This window comes from Choristoneura fumiferana, chromosome 9 (assembly GCF_025370935.1).
Source record: "Choristoneura fumiferana chromosome 9, NRCan_CFum_1, whole genome shotgun sequence".
Taxonomy (NCBI): domain Eukaryota; kingdom Metazoa; phylum Arthropoda; class Insecta; order Lepidoptera; family Tortricidae; genus Choristoneura; species Choristoneura fumiferana.
The window spans coordinates 11,549,857-11,562,140 of record NC_133480.1 but is presented as its reverse complement, the minus strand read 5'-3'; the positions used below and the strand labels follow the sequence as shown (position 1 = coordinate 11,562,140).

The window sequence follows — 12,284 nt, the reverse complement described above, 5'->3', positions numbered from 1 at the left end:
TGGCATTTATAACTTTATGATACTTAATTTTTTTTAATTAGTAAGACTGTTATTGTGTTATTATGATAAGTAATATAATACATGATTGTCTAAAAATAAAACTTCTTAACGTAATGTATTTAAATAAAACAAATGAATAACATCGTTTTTGTAATTTAATCCTTAATTTTAAACTGTTATACTTTCCTACATATTATGTGTATCAATGTTAAGTAGGTACGCAATCGCCACCCAGTTGCCCTGCCACTAACGACACGAGTACTCCGATTACCTACTTACGAATGGATAAGTCCAAAATGGCAGTATCTTAGTAGGTAGGTACTAGGTACCCCACCCCCATATTATAGTACTTTTAACAAATCGATTGATGCTTAATTTAGTTCGGTATTAAAATTAGTTGAGTAAACATAAAATACAATCTCGGGGGCTACTATAAAATTCGAAAATTGAAGTTCGTATGGTACCGTCCCTTTCACTCTCGTATCAAGTAATACTTATTAGCGTCAGTGGGACGGCAAGACACGAAGTTTGAATTTTGCACTTCGTAGAATAGGGCCTAAATTCGTTGCCGCAGTAAGATAAAAAAAACCGGCCAAGAGCGTGTTGGACACGCCCAAAATAGGGTTCCGTAGCCATTACGAAAAAATTAAGTCATTTTTCTTAGGATTTCGTATTTTATACGGAATCTTCCAAGTTTAGGTATATTTTATACCTTAGGCTGATATTTACTCTTAAACTACTAATAATTCTCAAGCAAACTTAGCAGTTATAGTTTTCCTTGCAAGTTTGATATACTTACTACCATCCTCAATTTTTTCAAATTTTTCCTCCCACTGGTTTAGATTTTAGAGGAGGGGGGGGGGGGGCTCGATTTTAATGAAAATTTGCACTTTAAAGTTGAATATTTCGCAAACCAATCACTGAATCGAAAAATTGTCGTAGCAAACCCCTAATAAGCTTAAAAGACCTATCCAACGATACCCCACACTATAGAGTTGGATGAGAAAAAAAATCACCCCCACTTTACGTCTATGGCAGGTACCCTAAAAAAATGTTTTTTCTAATTTTTAATTTTACCATTTTGTCGGCATAGTTGGCATATATATCCGTGCAAAATTACAGCTTTCTAGCATTGATAGTCGCGGACGGACGGACAGACAGACAGACAGACACAAATGGCGAAACTATAAGGGTTCCGTTTTTGCCATTTTGGCTCCGGAACCCTAAAAACGTAGCTCTCCTTCTAGGCAAAAATTAAATAACATGTTAAAGAGCACCCTTGACATGTTATTAGTATCTATACTAATATTGTAAATGCGAAAGTGTGTGTGTTTATATGTTTGTGTTTGTATGTTTGTCCGTCTTTCACGTCGAAACGGCGCTACGGATCGACGTGATTTTTGGCATAGAAATAGTTTATGGGCCCGAGAGTAACATAGGCTACGAGTACTTTTTATCCCGGAAAAATACACAGTTCCCGAGGGAACAGCGCGCGATAACCGAAATCTACGCGGGCGAAGCCGCGGGCAAAAGCTAGTATGTATAATACAAGTGAGGGTCGGTAGTCAGTTAAAAGTTTATTATAGTTATACCAATTCCACTTGTAATTGTAGGACATATCTGTATGAAATGTCTGTATTATTTGTATGTTAGAAAACGACCCGCAAAGTAGTGGTTTGTTTCATAGCAGCTCTATTTTCTCAATAACTAACGTAACCTGCGTCTCCCCACAGAATCGACCGCAGAACGACCAGCAACAGACCTCATCTCCGCTCTGGACCCTCAAGATGGACATCGTCAGAGCTTTCCTGCAGTTCGGCGCAAGGATCCTCGCCATTGGCTCCCAGAGCTCCTCGAACGCACTAACTATCTAGTCATAATATGCCATATCGCCTAATATATATATTTTGTGTAAGTGATGGTTGTTTATAATCTTGTCTCGGTGACAGACGTGATGGTCAACTCGTTTACCTGCAACATTAAACTAAAATATATCAGTCACTGTTATGATTGCAAACCTTGTTCTCAAAATACGAGGCTCATGTCAATGAGTATAGAAGATTAGCTTCTTGTATTTCCAACCTTTAGCTTCAAGTCAAAAATGAGATGATAGATAGATTTTTTTTTTTTTTATTCGACTGGATGGCAAACGAGCAAGTGGGTCTCCTGATGGTAAGAGATCACCACCGCCCATAGACAACTGCAACACCAGGGTATTGCAGATGCGTTGCCAACCTAGAGGCCTAAGATGGAATACCTCAAGTGCCAGTTATTTCACCGGCTGTCCTACTCTCCACGCCGAAACACAACAGTGCAAGCACTGCTGCTTCACGGCAGGATTAGCGAGCAAGATGGTGGTAGCAATCCGGGCGGACCTTGCACAAGGTCCTACCACCTGCAGACATATTTTATCTTCAGTTACCTTTTAGCCGAATTTAGCCTATGAGACTGTCGCCTTTTAGAGTACTTACCTAACATTATGAGATGGCTATACCTAATCCTAATAATGTCCCTGGTCATGGTAGTGTTTTTGAGTTCATACCTACTGTAGCGAGAGAGCTTTAATCGTCAGAATGATTATTAACAGGGTACAGTCTAGTTCATAAACTTGTGAGTAATAACTTGTTCAAAAATATCTGAACATGACTCTATTGTTAACGGCGTAGAAGCGTGTTCAGATATTATTGATATATTTTTTACTCTTATGTTTTGAAACTCGACTGTACGTAGTAGTAAGTACAGTCAGCAGCAGAAGTAGATGAGCAGTTGTGGGTTGTGGTGCTCAAAATCAACTACGCACTCGCTTATTACTATGGCAGTAGAGTCGTGTAACTGCTCATCCACTTCTGCTGCTGATTGTGCTTCACGCTGTTGAAATCAACGGAAAGCTTACTGTGAAAGGACAGAAAGATTTGCTTACATTGACGTTCGGTGGAGTGGAGAGTGCATAGAGAACTGCGTGAGCAATATCGGCGGGTTTTAGCGCCGGGCGGGCATTTCGATCCTTGTCCAGGACATCCAACATCTTGGACGCCATATTCGAGCTCACTGCTCCCGGAGATATGCTCTGAAAAAATCCACAATTATTATTGCAATATCCCTGATAATTTGGCGTGGAGACCAGCTTGGGATTTTCTGGGTTGTTGAGAAAAGTAGTGGCAAGGTAACGACTTCACACGCATCTGACCACATTTTTCCCGATAAACTCTCTTTTGGATAATCGACAGATTATATATTCTCATCTGAAAACTACTCATGATAAATGATAAAGCTGCGTTGGAAAAACATCCTTTTAGAAAAATGAATATTGAAGTTTTCTGTTGAAAAGGCTATAAGTACACGAAAATTATTTTGAGTTTTTTAAAGTCTTACCGTCACTTTGATCTTACTCTTAAAGTGAGCAAGCTCCTGTTTGAGGGCCTGAGTGAAGGCTGTGATGGCGTATTTGCTGGCCGAGTACACGTTCATGTCAGAATTAAACGGGATGTAGTGCCCCGCGAGGCTGCGACAATACAATAAACTTACATTTAAAGTAAAGTATAAAATAAGCTTTTCTCGGGCTAAAACTCGATAATAAGCGTTTTCCCATAGAAAAGACCAAGCTAGATCGATTTGTCATCCCCGAAACCCACATACCAAATTTCACCGAAATCGTTGGAGCCGTTTCCGAGATCCCCGAAATATATATACAAGAATTGCTCGTTTAAAGGTATTAGATGCTGTTTCCAACAACTATCGAAAAACGTGCAGGGCGGAGTCAACCAGTCAACACAAACGGGTTACCTAGCCATCCACGGAGACACGTGGTTTTGTCAGAATTAGACATTAATGACATTGTAATAAGAACCACGGTACGCGTCATCGTGAATGACTACCTATATATATATACTCAGCAGCACAAAATTTGGCCCACTCTACGTACAAAATTACTTATTACTGCATAAATTTGAGGGCCAGATTTTTTGCCGCTCAGTATAGATTTCCGTCTCAGATTATATTGTTTATCGAATGACGTAAAATGTCATTACGACACGGTTCTGTGGTGGCCTAGGAATTACATTCGTTGACTGTCTGACAATACAATGGATTACACACATTTTACCAGCAGCTGGCATGCAAAGGCCCTGTCGTGCCAAATTAGGACAGCGGTGTAGTGTATTGCCGTTTTGGCAAAATATTTTTCGCTAAATTTTACTTCCCAAAAAACTTATCGCAGTAGTTTCATTTCCCAAACGAATCTTAAGCATATTTACATTTCGCATTTTATTCATTTGGTCAAATTAACATTTGGCATAATTTTACTTTGTCAAATTTTATTACGACAAACGTTTATTAAGCAAACGTTTTCTTTTGGCTAATATTGTATTCCAAAAAAATGTTTGTTCAAAATAACATTTCGCACAAACCAACCACAGAAACCAACTGCTCTACCAGAAAAGTAGGTTAGATTAGGTTAGACCTGCGTCTTCCACAGAAACGAACTGCTATCAGAAAAGTAGATGAGGTTAGACTGCGTCCTCCACAGAAACGAATTGCTACCAGAAAAGTAGGTTAGATTAGGTTAGACCTGCGTCTTCCACAGAAACGAACTGCTACCAGAAAAGTAGATGAAGTTAGACTGCGTCCTCCACAGAAACGAATTGCTACCAGAAAAGTAGGTTAGATTAGGTTAGACCTGCGTCTTCCACAGAAACGAACTGCTATTAGAAAAATAGATGGGGTTAGACTGCGTCCTCCACAGAAACGAATTGCTACCAGAAAAGTAGGTTAGATTAGGTTAGACCTGCGTCTTCCACAGAAACGAACTGCTATCAGAAAAGTAGATGAAGTTAGACTGCGTCCTCCACAGAAACGAATTGCTACCAGAAAAGTAGGTTAGATTAGGTTAGACCTGCGTCTTCCACAGAAACGAACTGCTATCAGAAAAGTAGATGAGGTTAGACTGCGTCCTCCACAGAAACGAATTGCTACCAGAAAAGTAGGTTAGGTTAGGTTAAAACTGCGCCCCCCACGGCAACGAACTGCTCCCAGAAATAAGTAGGTTATTATATCATACGATACATTTGACTAAATAATACTTGGTAATATGAAACATGACTAAGTAATTATTTGTGAAACAATAATTTGCCGAAAAAAATTATTAACTGTAAAATTGCGATAAGTTTTTTTGGCAAATGATTTTTGGGATGTGATACTTTGGGAACAGTTTTTTGCCCATACATTAGTAATCCTAGGATAGCATATATAACGTAAAATCCTTTAAAATCCCTATATCTTAACCGCTATGTCTAAGTGTCTAAAGACATGCAATGCACAGGTGTTCCTCATTAATTAGTTAGGTTAAACATAAATGAAGACTTCTATGTAGATAACTTTTGGAAATTCCAATGATCCCATTTATTAAAATCCCGGAATTTAAATTGGAGTAAGTACCAGATCAAATGGTTTACGCGAGGGTAGCCGCAGCTAAAGGCTTATATATAGTTCGTGTAGTAGTAGTTAGGGTGTCGTGTACCTACTATTTAATAATATGTCACCTAATGTAATGAACATGACTTATAAATGAATAAATAAATAAATAAATAGTTTGACCTAAAACTAGTTACCCACATAGCAACAACAATTTCCAGGAAATATTTGAATCATAACTACCTGTTGATGTTTATAATGTGTCCGTCGATGCCGTGCCGCTTCATACAAGCAACGGCGTGCTTGGCACACATCACCACCGCCGTCGTGTTCACGTCCAGGGTCTGGCACAACACTTCTTCGTCCAAGGGGTTTAAGCCAACGTCTGCAACGCAAAGAAATGTTGAATTTAAGTTAGTTTACAACTGCAGCAGCCGTTTCAGCAGAATACCTGGAAGAGTGATTTTTATTTGTTTACTAGGTATACAGGAGAAAACTAGCGTTTGACCACAATCAAGGCTGACGGTAAGCGAGGATGTAGACTAAGATGGAGCACGCTTGCCTAATAAATGCCCGTTCATTCTAGATTGATGACGGTCAGATTTCATCTCGAACTAAACTACAATTTCCAGCTGTAGTTTCAAGGATAATAATCGTAATAACATTAAAATATTATCAGTATACAAATGTGAAGTTTATTAACTTTTAACTTTCTTAATCCACCAACGATACGGACGGGGTCTTGCGGTCAAAGCCGCGGGTTCACGGTGGATGCAGACCGCTTCCAACCGAAGCAACTGGAGTTCTATGGGGGAGGCCTAAATTATGTTCAACACTGGACGGACGTCCTACGGCTGATATGATGATGATGATGATGAACTTCCTTAATTAATAACACTGAAATTCTCATTTTAAGCACATACGCACATACGCCTACGGTGTATTATTTAGCATTTCATCGTGTAATGTTAGCTAGCTTCTCACAGTGCGTTCATTTGCGGGTTAATCTATACATATAATAAATAAACAATAAAACGTTATGCCTCTGGTGTCTAGAAGGAATAAACTTTATTTAACCGGTGAATATTCTCTTAAAGTTGGCGAAAATCAAAAATAACACGGTGTATACTTATTCTACCATGGAAAGCTAGTTTTTTTTATGGAACAGCTGGCAAACGAGCAGGCGGGTCACCTGATGGTAAGTGATCACCGCCGCCCATGGACACCTACAGCATTATTAGGACTGCGGGTGCGTTGCCGGCCTTAAGTTTTACAATTGAATGCTCACCAGTGATCTGGCCAGGGAGCAGCATGCCAGCCGAGCTGACGAGCACGCTGACGCCCCCGTGGTGCTGGTCGAGCCAGCGGAAGGTCTCGCCCAGCTGGCTCAGGTCGGACACGTCGCACTGACGCGCCGTCACGTTACTCGTGCACTTCAGCTGGTTTAAGGCCTGTCGGGAAATAATGAGGGCTATCGCGTATGAATTCGCCGCTAGAGACGCTAGTGTAGCGTGAGGTCTCGGAAATGTCAAATCTCATAGTTTTTGGGTGAGCTACGCGAGTTTATATAAATAAACCCGCGTTTATAAAATTAGAATAATTTTGTGAATATTTTGCATTACTTGAAATTAATTATGGCAATTATGCGTTACGGGGCAATGTCTGTGTTTTGAAACAGTTTTGTCTTTCAGAAACTTTTGTCCTTTCTTTTTTTCCGAGCAAAACGGGACTACGCAACACTATGGTTGCTCGATATTTTTATGGTACGGGTATTAAATATGATTTTAATCTAAACTTTGTTTTCACGCCCGTAATAACAGACTTTGAAAGCCACACTTAAAACCTCACGCAACAGTGGCGCCATCTAGAAAGACAAAAAACGATAGCCCTCATTGATAAGCTCGGGCAGCAAGCGAAATGCGGCTTAGGATCTCCTGTTTCCTCTCATCACCGTTCCACAATTACGTTGCGCGCTCGGACGTTTGTTTATGGGATGATTCGAGGCACAATAATAAAATTATACAAATAATACTTACTCACAACCATGACATTTGTTTTTTGTAGGTAAGTATAAGTACGTATGCCGTAAGTAATTAATAACATGCCTTGACCAAAAGTATTTGGAGTTTCCTAAGGGAGTTACCCAATGGTTTCTTTACAATTTATATATACCTATTAAAACCGGGTTCCAATAGCCCACCAGGTGTTGTAAATTAAGTTTTAATTTCTTTTCTTCCAGAGGAAGAGGAATATCGATATGATTAGTAGGGAATATATCAAGTATTTATAGCCAAGTATAAAAAATATAACAATACTTAAAAACCAGTAAACAGTGGCAATAGCCTATTATCCGCCTTGTCAAAATCGTGTCTAGATCATTCATCCTATATAGAACCGTTTCCGAGATTCCTGATATAAATAAAACTAGCCTTGGGTAACATCCGCGTAGAATTCGGTTTTCACTATGCCGTGGGAACTATGCAATTTTCCGGAATAAAAACTAATCTATGTCCTTCCCCGGGACGCAAACTATCTGTATACCGAATTTCATCTAAATCGGATAAGGGGTTTAGACGTGATGAAGTAACAAACAAACAAAAAGACTTACAAACTTTCGCATTTATAATATTAATATTTAAATAAAATATACAAAAATTGCTAACGCATCATTTAAATATGGACTTTACCTTCATTAATGCTATGCAGTATTGGCGCGTATATAATAGAAATTACCTACCTTTTATCAAGATTTGATAACGGTACGGCAGACCATTGCAAATCAAGTTATATTGCCTCGTCGTAGTATCAAGTTTTCTGACAAATAATAAGACTAAACCGTATCCCGACACCATATTATAGGTACCTATGTATGTAAATGGGTTGAGAATTATATTCATTGAAGTCAGGCAGTATGGCGCACATCTTAACCGCTAACTTGATCGAAGCTATCGTCATCATGATCACCGCTTGTCCCACGTCACAGGCATACAAATCGTAGCAATACCGACCGTTACGAGGATCCTTGGGGTAGCACCACGTCGACCCTGTTGCCATTTTTTGGTTGGCATGATGAACTAGAGAGAAACTGGCAGGAAGTTCTGTGACCCCACGATGTCTCCGCCGCCTTCTTGGAGCGTTTACTCGCCTCAGTGATGGCTGCCTCCTCCTTGCGGTCGACCGCCACCACGCGCATGCCCGCGGCGGCAAGCGCGGCGGCGACGCCCGCGCCGATGCCGGACCCCGCACCCGTCACCACAGCCGTCTTGCCCGCCCACCGCTCCATGCCAGGCAGGGACGTCATCTTTATTATAAAGTATTTATAAAGTAACTATAATACTTACTTTTTAATTATAAGTACATTAATTAAAAAGCGGAACTAACAGAGAATGTCAACTATTGAATTCAAAAAAATAACCTTTCTATCAATATATATAATTCGCCTACGTCTCGGCCCTGCGGAAGAGTGCCCATAGGTTGGCTTACGTACTTCCCTTTATGGAAATTATCTACATATTGACGAATAAAAAACGTAGCTCTCCTACTAAGCAAAAAACATAATTACCAGTACTGTTCATTTTATTTGGAAAATACTATGGGGGGGAGGCTCCACTCCTTTGTTGCCCTAAGGCCTCTAGACCTCTAAATCCGGCCCTGGTGTCCCAAGATTAACGACTAAATTAGGAGTAGGCATAACAAGTTACACAATGGTTTTACTTTAATATTTTATACAAAAACTCCATGCAACCAGAATGAGGGCTATCGTTTTTTGTCTTTCTAGATGGCGCCACTGTTGCGTAAGGTTTTTAAGTTAGGCTTTCAAAGTCTGTTATTACGGGCGTGAAAACAAAGTTTAGATTCAAATCATATTTAATACACCTTAAAACCGTACCATAAAAATATCAAGCAACCACAGTGTTGCGTAGTCCCGTTTTGTTCGGAAAAAAAGGGAGGACAAAAGTTTCCGAAAGACAAAACTGTCTCAACACAGATATTCATTGCCCCGTAACGCATAATTGCCATATTAACTAATTTCAGGTAAGTGCAAAATATTCACAAAATTATTCTAATTATAAATAAACCCGCGTAGCTCACCCAAAAACTATGAGATTTGACATTTCGGACACCTCACGCTACACTAGCGCCTCTAGCGGCGAGCTCATACGCGATAGCCCTCATTCAATAAAAACAACATATCTTTGAGTACTTACTACATAATAATTTGCAAATTTCAGTAAGTAAATATTATGAGCTACGTATAATGTAGTTCATACTTCCTCATATTTTGATCTCTTTGATGTAAGTCTTTCTCACTTTCTGTCTCTCTAAATGACTCTTGGTTATTTGATCATCAGATATTTCTCATGCCTGCATTTTTCAATGCCCGAAAAATACCTGAGAGAAACCTGACATCGTAATTTTAATACTTCATTATTCCAGTATATAATTAACAGGATTACTTAAAGCTGCAGGGAATTAGGGACGTGCAGTCGGGTTTTTTAGCCGGTGAGAGTACGGCACTGTCTGTACCACTACCAGACGGCGTAAATTATTTGAAATGAAATGAAATTTATTTATTTGCAAAACATCATGTTCATGTTGAGATGTTAAAAGTATATAGGATTGATAGTCTCAATGATGACAATTACCTTATAAGAGTAGGCATGCAAAAAAAATTGAATATTTAATAAGACAAAACAAGGATAATAATAATTAAATTCAATGTCAACAACACAATGAGGGCTATCGTTTTTTGTCTCACTAGATGGCGCAATGTTGCGTGAGGTTTTTAAGTATGGCTTTCAAAGTCTGTTATTACGGGCGTGAAAACAAAGTTTAGATTAAAGTCATATTTAATACACTTTAAAACCGTACCATAAAAATATCGAGCATGCCACAGTGTTGCATAGTCCCCGTTTTATTCGGAAAAAAGGGAGGACAAAGGTTTCCGAAAGACAAAACTATCTCAAAACACAGACATTCATTGCCCGGAACGCATATTTGCCATAATTAATTTCAGATATTGCAAAATATTCACAAAATTATTCTAATTATAAATAAACCCGCGTAGCTCACCCAAAAACTATGAGATTTGACATTTCGGAGACCTCACGCTACACTAGCGCCTCTAGTGGCGAATTCACTCGCGATAGCCCTCATTATTTAAGTATGAATACAAATCCAAAATGTCAATTTAAACGAAACATCATTAATAACGTAAGATACATTTTTACTTAAGTTATAATTATGATTTGTAGAGGCGCTGTACAATTCTCTACCCCTAGTGTAAGTTTTCGGTTACAAAATACGTCTCGATCGCGTTCGCGTTAAAATCTCAATTTGTATCGAAACACGAACATCGCAAACGTTCTGCTAGAGGCGCTGTTCGTGTTTGCATACAAATTGAGATTTTAACGCGAACGCGATTGAGACGTATTTTGTGACCGAAAACTTACACTAAGGGCACTCTATACAAATAATTTACGCCGTCGCTATCGAGTACGGCCACTGTAAACTCATGGCAGTGGTACTGCTTCCTTCCCAGTCCATAGTGGATTTGCAGTCGCTGACAGGGTTGCTACACATCTCTGACAAATAACAATTAGGGGCTGTTTCACCATCCATTGATTAGTGTTAACTGACGGTTAAATGTGATGCCGTCTCTATTTGTTTTGTTCGAATAGACGGAGACGGCATCACATTTAACCGTCAGTTAACACTAATTAATGGATGGTGAAACAGCCCCTTAATGAAAAAACTTGAGTAAAAAATATCACTTGTATCTATTCTGTGCTAATATGCAACTATCATCAATAGGTAGGTAATCACCATCATCATCCCAGCCTATTTACGTCCCAGTGCTGGGCACAGGCCTCCTCTCAGAATGAGAGGGCTTGGGCCGTAGTTCCCACGCGGGCCCAGTGCAGATTGCGAACTTCACACACGCCATTGAATTGCTTCGAAGGTTTGTGCAGGTTTCCTCACGATGTTTTCATTAACCGTAAAACATGAATTACGAAAAACTCAGAGGTGCGAGCCGGGGATTAAACCTACGACCCTCTGCTTGAGAGGCCATAGGTCAAACCACTCAGCCACCACGGCTTTTTATTTTAGGTAATCATAAGAAAATAAAAATGTATATTGGAACTGACCTTTTTCTAAGTTCAAATGTGGAAAAAACAGCAGTGCTTCGTGGCGCGCACAAAGTGTAATGAGTGTGTTAATGCGATTCCTCGCAATAAATAGAGGCATTAGGTGTGTTCTGTCCATGAATAGTACATAATTTATTTTTGTGTTCTTATCGCTTGTTGTTTATATTCAAAGAATTCAAAGAATAATTTCATTATGATTCTCGTTATTGCGATACTTGAATCAGGTAATAGTAGATTATTGCCTTGGCCACTTCCAAGTAGATAATTTCGGGTGCGTTTTGGTTTAAACGGATAACATTGCAAGTCCGTTTTTTAACATAAAAGCTAGCAATTGCGGTTTCGGCCGATACAAATACAGAGTTTTTACCAAAAATCTGAAACTGAAATAAAACGTAAACGTACATAAATTATTACGCATTAGCAAAACAATCTACCGCTTTTTTTAGGGTTCAGAAGTCCTTAAAGGAACCTTTGAATTTTCTCCATGTACCTAACCTACGTCAATCCGTCCAATTCTTACATAGCTCAGAGACAACAATGGTGTTTGCAACTTTGCTGAAAATTTTAATTAGCGCTACGGCGCCTGCAAAGATTATCCGGTAAAAAAAAACAATCTTTAAGTTACTCGCGTAGTTCTTCGGAGCTGGCTTTATTTTGTTGAACTTATCACTCTTTACAGTTATTAGGATAGTGACTATGTATTGGTTGGACAAAAAACTATTTTTT

General features: G+C 39.2%; 1 protein-coding gene across 1 annotated transcript; it reads right to left on the bottom strand.

Moving 5' to 3' along the window:
- Positions 1-1,833: 1,833 nt before the first annotated feature.
- On the bottom strand, positions 1,834-11,631 carry LOC141431297 (farnesol dehydrogenase-like). The gene is made up of 7 exons (XM_074092415.1): positions 11,559-11,631; positions 8,555-8,710; positions 6,698-6,860; positions 5,653-5,794; positions 3,373-3,502; positions 2,921-3,067; positions 1,834-1,971 (listed from the first exon to the last, which is right to left on the bottom strand). Exons 2-7 carry the CDS (start codon positions 8,708-8,710, stop codon positions 1,927-1,929), a joined length of 783 nt encoding a protein of 260 aa, XP_073948516.1. The 5' UTR covers positions 11,559-11,631; the 3' UTR covers positions 1,834-1,926.
- Positions 11,632-12,284: the final 653 nt, after the last annotated feature.

Coding starts and splice junctions, on each gene's coding strand:
- LOC141431297 (XM_074092415.1), bottom strand. CDS start 8,710: ATGACGTCCCTGCCTGGCATGGAGCGGTGGGCGGGCAAGACGGCTGTG. Junction 5,795..6,697: donor GCTCCCTGGCCAGATCACTG/GTGAGCATTCAA, acceptor TTTGCGTTGCAG/ACGTTGGCTTAAACCCCTTG. Junction 1,972..2,920: donor CCACTCCACCGAACGTCAAT/GTAAGCAAATCT, acceptor TTAATGTTGCAG/GTAAACGAGTTGACCATCAC.